General features: G+C 31.6%; 1 protein-coding gene across 1 annotated transcript in view; it reads left to right on the top strand.

Annotated features, from left to right (window-relative positions):
• Positions 1-18,908, top strand: part of LOC145266706 (neprilysin-1-like) — a 348,933-nt gene extending 330,025 nt beyond the window's left edge. The window contains exons 19-21 of the mRNA XM_080122633.1: positions 2,261-2,359; positions 7,468-7,544; positions 18,589-18,908. Of these exons, the coding sequence (XP_079978759.1) occupies positions 2,261-2,359; positions 7,468-7,544; positions 18,589-18,688 (276 nt within the window). The 3' untranslated portion in view covers positions 18,689-18,908. The remainder of the gene's footprint in view (positions 1-2,260; positions 2,360-7,467; positions 7,545-18,588) is intronic.
• The last annotated feature ends 1,802 nt before the right edge of the window (positions 18,909-20,710 follow it).

Raw genomic sequence — 20,710 nt, 5'->3', positions numbered from 1 at the left:
TATTCTTGCCAACTTTCGTGCGATTTAACTCTTTAACTTTTATTAGATTATTTTATTTGGGATTATGTAAAGTCCAAAGTCTACGCTGATAAACCAGACACAATAGACCACTTGGAAGACAAAATTTTACGCGTTACCTCCGAAATACAACCTAATTCAATGCGTTTAATTGGATTTCTAAATTATGCCATGTACGCGCGAGAAACGGGGACATATGACCGGAATTTTATTTAAATTATAAATGCGAAAATTAATCTCTCGAATAAACCATGTATTTGTATAATAAAAATATTTTTCTGTAATTTACTTTAATTTAATAATTTAAAGTTCGCAGTACCTAAAAGATACTACACTTACGCAAATAATTTTTTAAATTATTTATGTAAATACAGTCATGTCTTGCCACGAGGGGCAGACTGGTCTGCATATCGTAGCAAGATGTGACTGTATTTACAGAAAGAATATTAAAAAATAAGTATAATTTGCTTTCTTTGATTGAGCACTATCAACGACCCTTGTTGAAATTCAATTATTCTTAACTTTTGGATATTTTTCTACTTGGATATTCAGATTAAATATGTTTTTAACTCTTTTTCAAAGTGTTTTTAACATGTTTTATTACCTATTTGCTCTTATATATATATATATATATATATATATATATATATATATATATATATATACGTAAATTGAATAAAATCACAACCTACATGAATAGAAATTCACCTATTTTGGCGTTAAGCTCTTACAGCTGTTTCGTGAAAGGATGGGCAATTACTTTTCGTCCATAGAACTGCAAATCTTCCATCCAGTCACTCCTCAGAGACGCTTACAACTATTCCCAACAAGTTCTTCAATCCGTTGTGAACACGTTTATTTTTTCCCTCCATATTAAATGGAGCTCATATTTATACTTATTTTTTAGTTTCGTACAACAACCCTTACAGTCAAGAACATCTTCCTATAACTTAGTTTTTAGCCTATTTTGGTGGCACTATTTTAAATAAGTCTCGCTTTTTAAGGATATTCTAATTTAATTTTAGCTTTTACTTAGATTTCGCGGGTTCAAGGAACGAATGAGAAATCAATCAAATCCTGAATTCAGGATCCAGGATAGAATATGTACAATTAAACATGGATTTGTGATTTAAAAAAAATGGGGGATTCTGTGAAAGTTAGTAAAACAATAAAAACTTCTTTATTTACGTCTAGTTAAAACTTGATAATATTTACATGTAAAAAATAAAATGTGATAAATTAGTAATTTGGAGAAGTATGAAGCTAACGCTTATAATAATGAGTTAAGGAACTGACAAAAATAACATGGATTTGCGGTTTTAAAAAAAACGGGAGATTATATTAAACTTAGTAAAACAATAAAAACTTTATTTTTTTACGTCTAAAAAAAACCTTTAGATCTAAATCACTTCTAAAAATAATGTGACGATAGAAGGATTTAAAATTATATAAGCTCTAGGTTCACTAGGAATTTAAAATACTACATTAAACCAAGTTAGGTGTTTCTGTAATTCTATCTTGTATTATAATTATTCATTTATTGTGGGTATTCCTCTTTATCTATTATAATTATAATTTAATTTTACATTATCTCTAGTCTTAGTTTTTTTTATCTTATAGAATACTTTGCATCAAGCCTATTTTTATTTAGTCTGGATTAAGTTTAGATAACAGGAATATATATATATATATATATATATATATATATATATATATGTATATATACATATATATATATATATAAACATTTAAGTAAATAAAATGCTGCCTATATATATATATATATATATATATATATATATATATATATATATATATATATGCAACATTTTATTTAATTAAATGTTTATATATATATATATATATATATATATATATAATGTATATGTTTTCAAGCAAGATTTGAGCTTCAATGGTTAATCTTACCATAAAAGCTCCAAGTTTTTACAGCATCGTAACATTTTAGTTGAAGACGATAATAGGAACTATACATTCTTAGCCAATATGTCGTCAAAGATCATTTTTCAGATGAGTATTTTAAACGTCCAACAAAATTAAATAGCAAATTATTTATCTCTAATATATTTAGAATATTTGACGTTGTAATTTCTACTTCCTGTTTTATCTTAATAATACAGGCATCACGTATATTTCGGAAATTCAAAACAGGTTATTTGATATATTGAAGTATTGAAAATTTTTTAAATGTGAAACAATATTAGCATTTCTCTTTATATTTCAGGCCTACAAGAATTGGATCCATAAACGAGGCTACGAAGAGCCATTACTTCCGGGTCTAAATTTCACTCACGATCAATTATTTTTTCTTGGATTCGCACAGGTAACCATTTTTCATATAAAATGCCAGTTGTTAAGCATAATATAATTAATATAAAAATCACGCAGGACATTTCCACATGTTGTATCTTTAATCAGTTTGTTTGAATAATTACTCGTGAAATACATTCAACAGGTTTTACAAGGAAGATTTTCAGAGCTGCACATCCTCATTGTCGGTTTCAAGTTTCGCATCAAATCAGCTCAGGCAGCAACTGTGACCTGATTTTGCACGCGCCAGACCGTCTCTTTGTGTACCGCCATAGCAAACTATGCCATATTCTAACATAGTTCAGCGTTTCTTTATAACGAGAGGCCAACAGGCATCAGACGGTGGAATGATAAATTTATTGTCTTAAGAAAAAAACATCGGAACTTTATTTTAAAACTTTTATTGAAAAAAATCAATTCAGATATTTTATTTTATTTATTTTAAAACTTTTATTGAAAAAAATCAATTCAGATATTTTATTTTATTTATTTAAAAACTTTTATTGAAAAAATCAATTTAAATATTTTATTTTATTTATTTTAAAACTTTTATTGAAAAAATCAATTCAGATATTGTATTTTATTTATTTAAAAACTTTTATTGAAAAAATCAATTCAGATATTTTATTTTATTTATTTTAAAACTTTTATTGAAAAAAATCAATTCAGATATTTTATTTTATTTATTTTAAAACTTTTATTGAAAAAAATCAATTCAGACATTTTATTTTATTTATTTAAAAAATCTTATTGAAAAAATCAATTCAGATATTTTATTTTATTTATTTTAAAACTTTTATTGAAAAAAATCAATTCAGATATTTTATTTTATTTATTTAAAAACTTTTATTGAAAAAATCAATTTAGATATTTTATTTTATTTATTTTAAAACTTTTATTGAAAAAAATCAATTCAGATATTTTATTTTATTTATTTAAAAACTTTTATTGAAAAATCAATTCAGATATTGTATTTTATTTATTTAAAAACTTTTATTGAAAAAATCAATTCAGATATTTTATTTTATTTATTTAAAAACTTTTATTGAAAAAATCAATTCAGATATTTTATTTTATTTATTTAAAAACTTTTATTGAAAAAATCAATTCAGATATTTTATTTTATTTATTTAAAAACTTTTATTGAAAAAATCAATTCAGATAACTTGATTATGTGGCACAGCTGGCACCTATTTAATGTAGCCCCTTTCTGCCTCAATTACCACTTCGATACGGGTCCGTAACCGGGAGCATACCTTTTTCTCAAGCGCCGGCGGGAGCACGTCGAATACTCGGTGAATGACGCGATCAAGCTGGCTTTTGTGTTGTGGGATGTATGACCAAACCAAGTAGTCTAGCAGGCTAAGCACGGGGGGGGGGACCAGTGAGAGAAGCAAAGCAAAGCCTGAATCTCTTTGAACTTATGGACCGGCGGCAAGTCCTGCTGACACACTCAAGATCTTCCAGCCTAATTGCACCAGGGAATCACAACATACTTTAACATATCCAGGTACACGTTTTTTTTTTTTAATTTAACCAGTCACCAGTTAGTAATGTCCGAAGGTTACTTGACGATAAAGGTTACTAAATACACATTGGTTTCCGAGACGACAGTGTAACAGCTGTAAGTGCTACAAAACGTGTAGAATTAGATTATAAAATGGGACGTCTTAATAAAAACTTGTTTACATTGAACTTGAAAACGACAATACTGGACATTACGCGTGTGGAACAGAATTCCACACACGGGCAGTTCTAAGAAAAAAAAACCCTTTTTTTATAGAATTTGCGTTTAGATTTAGACACAGACAGAAGGTGGGGGAAATTGTTGATAGTGGTTGTAACTAGACAAGTATTTTCTGTGAATATTTGATAAAGGGGACCATAAATTGGAGCTCAAACGTGCATTTGGCGTACAAATAGCGATAGAGCAGAAGCAGGTTCGCAGCGTCTCTTTTGTAGGAGAAAGAGGTTGCAGAAAGGAGAAAACGGCATCACTTACTAGATTACGAAGCTATTTTTTTTTTAACTCTGTCAATGCAAGATACGGTCCCCGAGCAGCTCCTGCCCAGGTGTGGCAACAGTACTCCAAAATAGGTAGAGGACTGCGCCAGAAGCAGTAAAATGCCACAATTATTTTTCCAGACGAAAATGACTTCAAATGCGCTATCTGAACGTAAAATACCACTATCATCGTGTTGAGAATAACTTTCTAAATAGAAAATCATTCATAATATGCGAAAGGGAGACACGCATGTTTTGAATTAATCGTCTGGCAGTCTCCACGTCGGCATATTTCGATTGCTATCCATCCTGCTGGTAGCTTCCGACCTGTAGTTGATGGGAATTGGGTTTTAAAGTTTTAAACTCTATTTAATGTGTACGACTGTACGACACGAATAATGATCTTATTTAAAAATGAAGCGACTCTTTCCTAAATAAAGATGGCCGCATATAAAATTATTACTTAAAAATCAAACGTAACAAAGGGAACAAAGAGACCGGTACTCCCTGACCCCTATAACCATGCATGGAATGCTTAAAATTAAGCATGGCACATCTGCATACATTTAATTACAAATTTTTAGGACTACATCCAGTTTATATCTCTCAATAAGTGTTTTCAACGATCCAAAGGGAATTAATCGAAGCTATGGCGTCTACAAGAGTTACTTCCCCTGAATAGGACGTGTTTACGTATTCGTATACAAGTGATAGATTTTCTTTTTCTTGAAATTATGCAGCAAAATCAGTGGCAAAGAAATAATCGAATACACTACAGCGCTTTTTTGTTATCACCACACTTCTTTCAGCTTAATTTGCTTAAAGTAAAATGCATATATGTTCACTTTTTAAATACACGTGCTAAGAGTCTCTCACCCCTGCCTGGACAGGGTTCTAAAGAGAGTCACCAACCTGATAGGTCCTAAACTGTCATCAAAGCTTGTTTAATCCCTTTACCTGTTCTACAAGTATTTTAATGGTGAATTCGCCGACGAACTACAAACCCTTGTGCCCCTTCGACGTAAATACCCCCGATAGACATGACAAGCAGCAAAATCCCACCCCTACACAGTAGAGATCCCTAGGTGCAAGAAAGCCTTCTACTCTGATATTTTCTTCCTTAGAACAACTAGACTTTGGATCGCCCTTCCGGGTTCCTGCTTTCCAACCTGTACTGACATGCAGAAGTTCAAGTGTAATGTGAACCGACATCTTGCTGCTGAACTATCTACATAGTATCCCTTCAACTTATGTCCCGGATAGTAGCTCCCTACATCAAAGTGGCATAGAAACTGATTGATTTACCAATAATATCCACGTGGATATATAAAATGAGCACTAACGTTAATTTCATGCAATAGCCTGACGAATACTCACGAGGATGAAATACGGAAAATTCTGTGTAGTTCAATTGCCACATATAGCTTTCATAACTTACTTCAAAAGCAGACTACAGAAAATGGACTCTGATTTATGAAAGTATGATAAGTTATAAAAAGAAAGGGTTCGGACCCTATAATTTATTATACCATACCTGTTCACACTGAAACACTTATCACAATATTCTGTGGATCTATCTTAAAAAACCTTGTTAAACTTTGTGACATATTTCCATTCTTTGGAGGTCAGGCGCGAATGAACACCCCAAAATTTTATTATACCATATTTCTTCAAACTGAAACATAATTATCAAAGTATACTTACGCAGATAGATATGAAAAGTCTTTATTAAATTTTGTGCCTATTTCCATTCTATGGAGGCCAGGCGCGAACACAGACCCCACAATTTTATTATACCATCCCTATTTAAGTTAAAACATAATTATCAAAGTATTATTATGTACATCTATATAAAAAAAAAAACTTGTAAAGGTTTTTTTTTTAATTTTTAATTTTTTTATTTCCATACTTACATACGCAGACCCCACACTTTTAATGAATCATCATTATGCCACATCAAACATGCCCATTACTGTGTCTCGATACATCTTCTATTATTATATGTGATCAGTTTTCTATAATAGTCAACCGTATAGGAGCCTATTCGTGACCAGACACACACACACACACACACACACACACACACACACACACACACACACACACACACACACACACACACAGACGTTCGGCTTTTATGTATATATATATATACATATTAAATAGGAAATTATGGAATTTTACATGGTAATTAAGCTACATATTTTACCGACGAACCCTTACAAAAATAAAACGCGAAACATTATGCGTAGCTTAATTGCTATGTATCGAAAACAGCTCAGTCAATTTGTATAAATTTTACACAGAGGTACTTTATGCGCCTGGCGGTGTTCTTAGATAAGTTTTGTATCAGAACATCTTCGATAAGTATCGATAATCGATAATCGAAATAATTCTATGAAAAAACGAACAGGCGATTTAAACCAAAGTTAACACTTTATACAGCCGAATATCACAAATGCATTTGAGAAGTTTTATTACCACACAAGCCGAAAGGCCCGACATATAATATCAATGTTCGTTCTTTGATATGATAGGTGCGCGTCAATGTTTCTGTTTAATAAACGAATAGCACCATAATACTTGACTATTTAATTTTAAACCTAAATTCGAGCCATTATAACCGCACAAGCAGTAGAACTCAACAGTACGTTCTTTGATATAGTAGGGGCGCGTTTGAAATAAATGTTTCTGTTTAGAACACAATTGAAGCATGATACTTGACTTTAGCATTTAAAATTTTAATTCAAGCCATTATACATAAAAATAAGTTTATAAAATCAAAGTAGGTTCTCTACAGTGCAATGTATACTACAATGTATTGTGGACTAAGTAGCTGCGGGGAGGTATATGAAGCTTCCTTCCGGTGCGCTGAGTCCCCAACTATAGCAAGCAATCATTCTATTTGTTTGAAAAATTAGCGATTTCGCCGATTTCAATGACAATAACTTTATGGGATTGTGAAACATTCATTGATCATAATTCAATCATGTACAACGTTCTTCTTCTTCTTCTTCTTCTTCTTCTTCTTCTTCTTCTTCTTCTTCTTCTTGGATACGACTAAACAATATAAAATGAATCTTCTAACTCATTTTTGTCTATTTTTTTCTTTTGTAGGTGTGGTGCGGTAACATGCGTCCTCAGTATGCTCACAATCGTATTCTAACTGGAGCTCATAGCCCTGGCCGATTCAGGTATTTCAGTAGTTAATTATTTACAATTTATCATCTGCACAGCATAAACAGTTTATATGTCTATTATTCCCATTATTCTGCTTACCAATATATCCTGGAGATCTGTCGAGGTACGTCACAATCAACGTACCGGTTTAATCACTCGTTTTGGAATTTTCAATATCAGTGAGATTCAACCAGGGGCCTAACAATGATTAGATCAGAAACATTCTGCCCTCTACCGAATATAAAGTGTCAACTTTTGTGCAATGTTAGGGCAAGAAGGTAAGGGGATGTTGCAATAACGCCAATTCTTTTGAAAATGTTATCGAAAGATATGAAGAGCACTGGAATCTGATGAGAATTGCTTTCACGTAGACCTCACGGGAGAACCACCGGTTGTTGCCAGTAAGTAATCGTTGCTGATTGCCTGATGAAGAATTCTTAGTGACTACTACTACTACTACTACTACTACTACTACTACTACTACTACTACTAAGGATAATGATAATGATAATAATAATAAGCTGGCGCACAGGAGCAATTGATCAGGACAAATTATATTCTTCTTCTTCTTCTTCTTCTTCTTCTTCTTCTTCTTCTTCTTCTTCTTCTTCTTCTTCTTGGATACGACTAAACAAAGGATAAATCCATCCAAGCAAGTAGACTGAATGCCATAAGAGTTAACAAGACAGAAAATACCTGTCAGATTGTAGATTTAATATTTTAAAATATTATTTTAAAAATATATTAATCGTCGCTAGAGTTAATGTTTTAATAATTAAATAAATATTGAATTGTATTAAAAACGCACACAGAAAAAAAAAACATCGTACATAAAAATCAATCTTGTCGCAAAAACCAGCAAAACATTCGCAAAAATCCGAACAAGTCAGTTATTTTATATTTGTTTCTGCCATTAATAAGTATGGCTTCAAATTATTTATTTATTTATTTTATTATAATTATTATTCTAAGTGTATTAAAAAGTTCTGTAAATATATTAAAAACGAACTCAGAAAGGAACCCATTTATTTAAATATCTTTTATTTAAATACGTTCGTTTTGTTACTTACTTACAAAAATGTTTTGTAAATATATATTTTTCTTTGAAATCTTCCAAAGTTTTGTAAATATCTTTCTTAGAAATCTTGCTCGCGAATATTTGACCATGTCTGCTATTTGACGTGTTTACAAACAACCAACGCCATGTACTTGTGCCAATGTCAATGTCGAATCACCGATATCACCTGAAATGTGCGCCGGTCGTCGCCAAATGTCGTCTTCTACTACAGGGTATCTATTCTTTACTTGGTCCGAAAAAACACACACAAAAAATAGTAATTATCAAGATCTGAAATGGATATTATGGTTGAAAAGTAAACAAGTCAACGTGATTCCCATTGAAACAAGAACGTTTGGGACCATAACAAAAAGCCACCATAAATGGCTTAATCAGATTGACGAGAAAATTTCTTTTTTAATTTGGCAAAAGACTTGTCCGTTAGGAACGAGTAAACTGTTACGATACAGCTTGAATGTTTCAAGTCAAATGAATTAATCAAATGTTCAATGGGGAAATCAAACCAAAAGCATCAACAAATTGAGATGAATTAATTGATGAAATAATACTAAAAATTACTTAAAAGTTGTGCATGACATAAGTGTGACGGGACCGCTAAAACCAGTTTATATTCTAGGGGACGCTTAAAAACTCAATTTCACTTGAGTATTTTGACGAAATGCAGTTGCGTGTAAATAACAGTGTGTATCCAACATATGAAATAAATAAATAATAAAAATTAAAATAATCAAATCGTGATATAGAAACATCACATTGAAGTGTTTTTTCTTTAACTATTAATCAAGTCAAGCATTCTGGTAGAAAATGATTTTTTAATCTAATGAAAAACCAAACAAAAAACAAAAAACAAAAACAAAACAACAGAATAAAAAGATTCTATAATTGTAATTATTAAATTTACCAATGTTAAATTGATTGTTAACTGTAATTTCCGAGCGTATATACCATTCACTTGAAAAAGCAGGGGAGGGTAAAGCGGTAGCTCTAGATATATCTAAGGCTTTTGACAGAGTATGGCATGAAGGTCTTCTCAGGAAAATCAGATCATACGGTATCACTGGAAGAATACTTAACATAATTAAATCCTTCTAAGATAAGAGAAAAATCCAGGTTGTCCTCGACGGTCCTACATCTAAACAATATGATATAAATGCGGGAGTGCCTCAGGGGTCTATCCTTGGACCTCTATTATTCCTAATATTCATAAATGACCTCCCTGACAAAATTGTCTGTGAGATGGGTATGTATGCTTACGACACCACGCTCTATAACAGACACGACAGGAAAACAAATGAACACATATCTAAAGAAATGACAGAAACACTAGAGGATGACCTCCAATCTGTAGAGGAATGGGGACAAAAATGGATGGTCACATTCAATGCTGTCAAGACTAAACTTGTTTCCTTCAATAACTACAAGAAACCTTCTCTTCCACCAATAGCAATTGCTAAAGATTCTTTATCTGAAAGTACATCTTTTAAACTCCTCGGCCTAATGTTTACAAGAAACATGAGTTGGAACAATTACATTGAGATCATTGCCAGAACCGCTGCGAAAAAAATAGCTTCTCTCTACCATGCTAGAAAGCTACTAAGTCCCGAAAGTATCATGTACCTCCATAAGGCCACCATTCGCCCATGTATGGAGTATTGTTGGGCTGGTACATCTGCTACTTGTCTCTCACTCCTAGACAAGGTTCAAAAGAGAGTCGCCAACCTAATAGGTCCTGAACTGTCCCATCGACATAATGTAGCATCTCTCTGCCTGTTCTACAAGTACTTTAACGGTGAATGTTCCAATGAACTGTAAGCGTTTGTACCCCTTCGACGTAAACACCCCCGACAAACTCGACAAGCAACAAAATCCCACCCCTTCACAGTTGAGATCCATAGATGTAAGAGAGCCTTCTACTCCAGTAGTTTCTTCCCCAGAACCGCTAGACTTTGGAATTCTCTTCCGTGTGCCTGCTACCCCAACTGTACTGACATGCAGAAGTTCAAGTGTAACGTAAACCGACATCTTGCTGCCCAACTCCTATGTAACTTAACTCAAATGTAACAAAAAAAAAAATTAAAATAAATAAATAAAAATACTTTAAGAGGTTTTATAACGCAAGGGAAATAACTCAACATGACTATAATTTATAGGGGTAATAACTCTCGAAACAAGACATGACTGTTCTTCGGTTTATCTCCCTTGGACCATTTATACCGTTGGGTTTTAATACTCACAAGTTATTGAAGTAAATTCATTGTTGTGAAATAGGGAATGCCGGGGAGCAAATATCTCGTTAGCCTAAAACCACGCTGAATACTTAATCGATTACGGAAAACTTAAGTTCGAAATTTAAAGAGTAATTCGGGCTCATTTTCACTCTTTCATCATACAATAGTTCATAAAACAAATGATATTTTTTTATCGATTATTTGAAAGCAACCGTGAAGACATGGTCGTAATAGTAGGGAGAAAATAGTTCTTATTTAGATATCAACCTAATTTAAAAAAAAAAAAGAAGGACACTATAGAACAATCTTAATGATGTACATACTTGTCATATTCTAAACAGCACGTAAATTCACCTACAAAAAAAACGATTGACAAGTAACCATGTATTTGTTAATTAAACGAATCAATAGTTTATTATAAGATATCACAAAAATGAAATAACGAAAAAAAAAAAAAAATGCTTATATCACTTTGTATCTCTTTTTGCTATTTTGTTTTTACATTAAAGTATGTCGCCTCACCCCCATCGCCAGACGAAGAAAATGTTTTTAAATGTAAAAAATTCTAAACTTCTATTTTTAAACCGAAAGCCAAAATTATATAAAAAAATTTATAGAGGTTGATGCATTTTGATGCAACTTTTCTGAAATGTATATTTCGAATTTTATAAATATAAGTAAATTTATTTAAACCTTCCGCCAAGAAAATAAAATCTATGTACACGCTCTGACATTGAACGGCTGATTATAAATAAGACAAATCAAAGGTTTGTATTTACAGAACAGGATAGTCACTTAACCCTCGTAAACTCCTCTATACAGAAGGATAGACGAGTTTATATAATGCCGACGTACAGTAGATCATCACGCCATACAATAATAACGAGTAAGCTTTATATATATATATATATATATATATATATATATATATATATATATATATATATATATATAAATATATATATATATATATATATATATATATATATATATATATATAATGGCAGGAGAGTTTAGTTTCCTAGAAGTACATCCAATGAAACAACATGTGTCTACCAAAAAGTGCTCAATGAGTAAACAGAGCAGGTATATTAAATATTCGAGGGTAATTCTTGGCCTGAAGACATAATCTCCCCAATAACGGGTGATTACAGAAACATGTATGCACATATGTAGCCATCAATGTTTGTATAAATAAATTATATATACATATATATATATATATATATATATTAAATTTATAGTGGTGAAGACTTTGTTTAGAACCAACCACTCTTTTTTGGTGTTACTGCTTATCTTTGTCGGTGCAATGACTGCCACAAGACAGAGCATACAATGACCGAAATTTTATACATCAGAGTTTTCCTTCTCCTACATACATGTCTTAACAACGATTGTGGGTGCATCTTTCCAAGTGAATTATTGCGCCGCCAGATAACAACCTGGGAATTTCTGCATCCCAGCGCAGTACATACAGCGCCTAGCTTTCCCGAATGGTCACCAATATGGTACTCGTCAGGCTCATCGTTGCTTAACTTTCCTGATCTGGTGAGAACTGGGCTGCTAACGTGATTGTGACGTATATATATATATATATATATATATATATATATATATATATATATATATATATAATAATAATAATATTTTAATTGCAGACTTAATTTTATATATATATATATATTTACACACACACACACACACACACACACACACACATATATATATATATATATATATATATATATATATATATATATATATATATATATATATATGTAAAATTAAGTCTCCAATGAAAACATTTTCGGCGACACTTTTCTACCTCTTTATAATGATCTATGTACAGAATTGTACAAAACAAATTACGCGATTTAAATTGAGAAAATGTCTGAAATTCGATGCTTAAGCTTAAGAGTCATCTTAGAGAAATTTAAAGGCAGGAAATATTGCTTAACTTGTACATAATGATTACAGTTCAAATCCGAATCTTAATTGTACCAAATATAGTCAACATTTGGACCCCTTAGGCCTAGCAACTCTGTTTTATTGGCGTTTTTTTAGCGATATTAACAACTTTGAAACACTATTATTTATTATATTATTATTCTTTTTATTATATATATATATATATATATATATATATATATATATATATATATATATATATATATATGTGCACGTTTCATTAAATAGCACAGATAACTCTTGCTTGTTTTTCTTGTAATCCTCCTTTTCTCTTTGTCGGACCATTTTCCGAACGTTTTTTTCCGAGTGAAAAAAGAAATTTCCCATAATCGCGATATTTTCGACCTCCATTGGTCATTCTCAGGCGAGTAGTAAAAAATAATATATACATATATATATATATATATATATATATATATATATATATATATATATATATATATATATATATTAGGAAAAGTACCCGTCGTTGACTGGGTTCAAAAACAGCCTACAGAAAATGGACTCTGATTTATGAAAGTATGATCGGTTATAAAAAGGAAGGGTTGTAAACTTGGGTTGAATTTGGGGGTATCAAAACCAAAGCAAAATATGAAGAATGTAAAAATAAAATAGATAAACCCCATAATTTATTATACCATACCTGTTCACACTGAAACACTTATCACAATATTCTGTAGATCTATATTAAAAAAACCTTGTTAAACTTTGTGACATATTTCCATTCTATGGAGGTCAGGTGCGAACGAACACCCCATATTTTTATTATACCATATTTCTTCAAATTGAAACAATTATCAAAGTATACTTACGCAGACAGATATGAAAAGTCCTTATTAAAATTTGTGCCTATTTCCATTTTATGGAGGCCAGGCACGAACGCAGACATCACGATTTTATTATACCATCCCTATTGAAGTTAAAACATACTTATCAAAGTATTTTTTTTTACATCTATATCAAAAACACTTGTAAACGTTTTTTTTTAATTTTTGCATATTTTATTTCCGTTCTTTGTAAATTGGCGCGTACGCAGACCCCACAATTTTAATGAACCACCGTTCCGCCAAATCAAATATACCTATTCCTGTTTCTCGATACATCTTCTATCATTATATGTAATCAGCTTTTTAAAATAGTCAACCATATAGGAGCCTATTCGTGACCACACACACACACACACGCACACACGCACACACACACACACACATTCAGCTTTATATTATATATATATATATATATATATATATATATATAATGTTTATGTATTTTACTTAATTATTCTTGAAAATATTTGTGTTACTTTTGTCCTTGCACTTAATATAAAATATATGAGATATTACAAAGTTTACAAAATATTTGTGAGGTATTTTTATTCGCCGTTCAGATATTACGGACTTAAACTTTTGATTACACGTAGTTAGAAATCAATTGCATGTTTGTTTTTATTTCGTGACTTTGTTGTGAATGTATGTGTGAAAAGGCACTAACCCTGTTTAACCGGCTTCCTCCGAAGGATAAAATTCCATGGGAGTATAAAATTCTTAAGCGGTTCCCTATGGCATATATATTCCCGTTAGAGGAGATGACAGCATAAGGGGGTTTTCAACTCTTACAGGGAGGTGTCAACGTCTTCCCACATACAGCGCCTGGTATTCTCAAATTGGTCACCCATTTTAGTAATAACCAGGCTTATCGTGGCTTAACTTCGGTGATCTGATGGAAACGGTGTGTCAACGTATATATGCCGTATACGGCTTGAGTAACAATGTATGTACTCATTTTCGTGTGTAGTTTTGCGGTAGACTTTAAAGGATAGTTTATTAATAATAAGTATGTCTAGCAAAAGTCAACGTTTTTTGTTTTATGGGTGAACTTTAGAGAGGGTTCGATTGAGTCCAATGTGTTTTTACTATTATTTGTGTGCGTATTTTCAGAAAGGAAGATAAAAATGTCGTCAATATAAAATAGTCAGTGTTTCGCGGTAATCATAATTTGAAAAGGCCAGATTCTAGGAATTCTAAGAAAAGGCAGGTTAATACTCTACTAAGAGGGTCACTCATAGTAAGAATGAAAATTTGCATGTAAAAATTGTTTTATATACTTTTTCTCACGCACCCTCATATATATATATATATATATATATATATATATATATATATATATATATATATTAAGTATTTTACGTAATATAAGTCTAACTGAATTGTTTAAGTAAAGTATAGTGATAGATTCCCCTTTTCACTTACTGAAAATAAATGGAATTGTTGAATCTATTTATGCTATATTTAAAATCAATTTGCTAGATTTTAATACATGAATGGACGAGAAAATCTGTTACTGAATAATAAAAAATCAAATAAAAAATATAAATTAAACAAATGCAATAAATATAAATACTATTAACATTTGCCTATGATAAAACAGGGAATATATATCACAATTAAACAACTTATCAGCTAACAGATTCCGTCTTCAATGAAAAATATTAAAGATATTCTTCACTTTAGATGCAATTTAGCGTTCCAAAAAGTTATATAATGTATAATCAACTCCTAAGTCTGGTGAAGTGGAGCGAGGTTTCAACGGATATTGTCCCTTGGGGAGCGAGATCTTACTGATATCTGCAACTACAACTATCCTCTTTATCTTTCTCTCTATTCTTGTACCTATCCTCAATACACTTGTAAACCACCTACCACATGTTTTCCCGTGTCGTTCCTGTGAACCCAACTGAGCCCCACAACAATTAGAAACCGAAGTAAGCAATTATTACGTCATTCCTTATCTAATAACCTTATTGTAAGCAACCACATCATGGGAAAGAATAAACAGATTTGCCAGGAGCTCAGAAAACGAATTGGAAGTCTTCATTAAAGTGGATTCGGATATAGAAAAATATCCAAACAGTTGATGGTTCCATTGAATTCTGTTGGAACAATAATTCGGCACTAGAAGTCTCAAAAATCAAATCTACTAGATAAGGTCGTCCTCGAAAAATAACCAAACGTGCTGAAATGTTATTAACAAGGAAGGTTATTAATTCGCCTAGAATTACTCTTGAAGAGCTGCAGAAGGACTTAGAAAACAGTGGAATTAAAGTTAGCAAGGGCACAATCAGTAGAATCCTTCACCTTAAAGACAACTCGACTTCTTAAGCCAAAGCATGTTCGCGCAAGGTTTGATTTTGAAAATGAGTATGCAAGCAAGCCTCTAGAGTTTTGGCATAACGTGCTTTGGTCAGATGAAAGAAAATTGACTTGTTTGGCACTCCAAAAACACTGAAAGTTTGGAGAAAAAAAAGGTACTGAATACCAGTCAGAAAACACCATTCCAACAGTAAAATTTGGAGGAGGATCCATTATGATCTGGGGTTGTTTTAGTGCAGGAGGGGTAATAAAAGTGGAAATAATAAAAGGAAAACTGAATGGAGCATTTTATAGGAGTATCTTGGAGAAAAACCTTAAAGAAAATATGAAGTTGCTCAAATTGAAATCAAACTGGATTTTTAAACAAGATAACGATCCAAAACACACTGCGAAACTCACACGAAATTGGTTTAATTCAAATAAAATGAATGTTTTAAAGTGGCCTTGTCAATCTCTCGATCTCAACTCTATAGAGACTTTATAGAGAGAATTGAAATTACAGGTCCATAGAAGAGAACATTCAAATCTGCGAGAATTGGAGAAAATTGGTGTGGAATAATGTAATAAAATAACATAAGTCACATGTAAGAAGTTCGCAGGCAATTTTTCAAAACGTCTGCACGCTGTAATCAACAATAACGGTTATGCTACAAAATACTAGAAATTATTTTATAAATGTGTTGTAAATTTTTGAGTTGCTAATTATTGAGTTTTCTTTTCGCGTTGTGTTAAGTTATCATTTTTTATTTTTCTCCCTGTTCTTATCTTAGTTGCAATAATTTTCTATGTTTATAAAAACTTTTATTACCATTTGGAAGCTAGAAATACAAAAACTGACAGTTTGAAATGTGTATTGTAAACTTTTGCGGGGCACTGTATATATATATATATATATATATATATATATATATATATATATAGGTGTGTGTGTGTGATAACGTGTGTATCTTAAATTCTACGCAATTATGCAGAATGTAGAAACTATGCATAACTAGAATCCAGTATGATAGTGAAATAAAAAAATATTTAATAAGAAACCATAAAAATTAATAAGTAAATAATTAACGCTCGTTTTTTAAAGGAATATGAAAATTAGTTAACCGTCATGTAGTCGCTCGCTTCTCAATGAATGAGCATATATTAAAAGAGTTCCATTTGTTTGATTAAAAATTCGATAATATGCGTAAACGCTTACTTTCTTAAGTGGTTTTATGATTTTGACCATGACTATATATATATATATATATAATAGAAAATGTCTATGTGTCTGCGTGTTTGTACACTTCCCTACCAAATTTCCGGTCTACAAACTCGAAATTTGACATAAGGTGGAGTGAGATTTGGGAAAATCTGTTTAATTTGTTTCGGCCAGAAATTTGGTTGTTAAAGAGTCAAAGTTCAACGATTTGACATTTGAGAACTCTACCAAACTCCTCCGCCAATTTTGTGTCTAAACACTTTAAATTTTAAATATAGATTATTTGGACATGGATGTAACTTTATAATTTATTTGATCCCAAAACTATAAACGTTATGGGGTCATAATTGGGATCAAAGTTTAAAAAAAATATTTCTGTTGTCTCTACCAAATTTCTCAGCCAATCTTTGGTCTAAGCATTTAAAATTCTACATAAAGTGTATTCAGACATAGGGAAAACTTTTTAATCGTTTTTTGCTTAAAATTCGGCTTCCAAGAGGTCAAAGTTAAAAAGATTTTACCTTTTTGCTGTCTAGCAAACTATTAAGCCGATTTTGGGTCTAAACATTTGAAATTTTACATAAAGGTATTCAGACAGGCAATAAGCTTTTTAATCAGTTTTTGGAGGAAGATTTTACTGGCAGGAATTCAAAGTTTACAAAGTTGACATTTGTAGACTCTACCAAACTCCTCCGCCAATTTAAGGTCTAAACACATGAAGCTTTAGATGTAGATTACTTGGACATGGGTCAAACATTTTAATTTGATATGAGCCCAAAACAATAAATGATAAGGGGTCAAAATTGGGGTCAAAGTTAAAATAAATGACGTCTGCGGTCCCTACCAATTTTTCTCGATGGCAGTTAAGGAAGCCTATTATATAGAAATGCATTACGGTACATATTCACACTTATTAATATATACATATGCACATAAAGTTATGAATAGTACATAGGGCCCGAGCAAAGCCGGGCGGAACTGCTAGTATATATATATATATATATATATATATATATATATATATGTATATATATATATGTTTGTATTATATGTACGTCTATAACACGTAAATATGTATTTCCATCACGTCTACGCATTGGTTTTGTCACCAATATTTACGATACATTCGAGACAGACTCAGATTCTTATTCATCTTTGGCTTTGCCATCTTATAGTTAAGTGTTTGTTTCATTGCTGTCCATTTAAACGTTATGTGTTGTTTATTTCTTTGACCGTACCGTTCATGTCAGTGGGGGTTTCGGATGTATTTTCTTTTATATACATAGATTTGGCGTACTTCGTATAAACATTGAAATTAAAATCGTCGTAGACGAAAAGTACTTTTAGTATGTATACATGTACGCGCACACCCGAGTGCATATAATTTTTATAATGTAATGATACTAATGTTCTATTTTTTTCTTTCATTCATTTTAGGGTAATTGGAACTCTTCACAATTCCCGAGACTTTTCTAAAGCTTTCAAATGCTCCCTCGGAAGTTACATGAATCCAGAAAAGAAATGTACTGTATGGTGAGGTTTTATGTTGAAAAATACAAGAATCATGTCTCCGCCCGAAATGAAAAGCTTGGTGAAGTTCACATAAATATCGAGAACAAAGAGGCGGGGTCTTGTTTATCATATTTTTCACTTCAAATCCAATTCGGAATAACATCAGAGAACGATAACATCAAGTTACAAAAAGTAATAAAAAAAAGGTTTTGTTAATAATTTGATTAAATATGTTTGCATTCATATGTCTGTTTCACCTTCTATTAAAAAAAAGAAGAAAAAAAAACAGCAAAAAACTCTTTCCATAATCTGTAACGTGCGTAAATCTGATTGTAACGTCTTCATGTAACACTTTGTGTGTCTGTGTGTGCGTGCCTCATTGGATATGTTACCGGAGTACAGAAGTTGTAAATATGGACATAATCTTTCCATCTGTAGTAAAACCGATTATCGGAAATAGATGACAGAAGACGATAGAAATCGAAGTTGTCGCAATCTTATTCGGATGGTGTTAGAGTAATGCATTAACGTTACAACCACCCACTCCCACCCACACACCCACTCTCTCTCTCTCGCACACGCACACACACACACACACACACTCTCACACATACACACTCTCTCACACACATAATGCAGACACTTTTGAAATGAACTCGTAAAATCAATCAAAACTAATTTTTACTAAATTAATCTGCTTCTAATCAACCTGTAACAGATGAGTAACGTAATTATCTAAGCGGATTAGCAATTGTAGTTTTTGTTCCATTGTCTTTTACCATCTCTTTCTATTTATCATTTGATTAACTGGGAACGAAATTACATTGCACATGACGTTATTAAAACAGAGATGAAATTCACAAAACCCACAAGGATATCCTATTATTTTTTCATCAATATTATAATAAAGAAAACTGTAGTTAATTCAAATCGTAAGCAGTCGTCCATGCTTTTTAAAAATGAATTCTAGATAAATAGGTTACTATATTTCCAATAACACGGCACGACAAATAAAATTAAAGTTTGCTAGCCAAAGGCAAAATTCGATTTGTCAGCTAAAAATTTTGTTTGCGTATGACTTTGTAAATAAGAGCATATAATTTAAAAATACAAATCAAATGCATACGTCTGAAGGATAACAAACTCAGCACATACCAGATAATAAATGTATTTCGGCCCTCTGCGGCATTTTCAAAAACCGAATTGGTTCGTATTACAATTTATCTTTATTTCGTTCTCCCTATCTCGTTCTCTTTCTCACACACACACACACACACACACACACACACACACACACACACACACACACACACACACACACTCTCTCTCTATCTCTCTATCTCTCTCTTTTTCTCTCTCTCTTTCTCTCTCTCCCTTTTCTCTCTCTTTATATATATATATATATATATATATATATATATACATGTGTGTGTGTGTGCGTGTGTGCGCATGTATGTTGCAAGAAAAATGTGTCATTCTAATTAAAAGTAATTGATATATTTTCCGCGTTTTAAAAATTCCTGTATGATTTCAACAATTTAGGAAATTGCACGTAGACAATATATATGTTGGCGATTATTGTTGCCTCCCCGAAATTTTTTACTTTGGTAAGTAACCACACACTCACACGTATATATAATTTTTGGTTAAGAATATTCAGGAGTAAAACATCCAATGAATTGAACGAGGTTTATACAAAAGTGTTCAAGACAAGTAAAGCAAGATATACATTACAAGCTGCTAGTTTCCGATCATTTCTAGAAATAAATAGAAAATTCCATAAAGTTGAAAGATATATACACTTGTCAATTAAAAATATGCACATTCCAATGATATTCGCTTTTCAGGAATTTACGAAATACAAATAAAACATGGTATCATTTTCTTTAAACTGTTAATGTTTTGTCTCTGCGTTTGTCGTTTGATAACAAGTAGGTACATTTTAGAATCGGATTAAATGAAATGAAATAAGTAAATGTAGCATTTTAAGATTCGTCAGTAAAATGACTCCAGTAAAAACAAAGATTTTGATCGTCAGTATTCTGCG

The sequence above is a fragment of the Euprymna scolopes genome, chromosome 4, assembly GCF_053919585.1.
Source record: "Euprymna scolopes isolate OS-2025 chromosome 4, ASM5391958v1, whole genome shotgun sequence".
Lineage (NCBI taxonomy): Eukaryota > Metazoa > Mollusca > Cephalopoda > Sepiida > Sepiolidae > Euprymna > Euprymna scolopes.
Note: the sequence above shows the minus strand (reverse complement) of the source record. Positions and strands in the feature narration are given on the sequence as shown.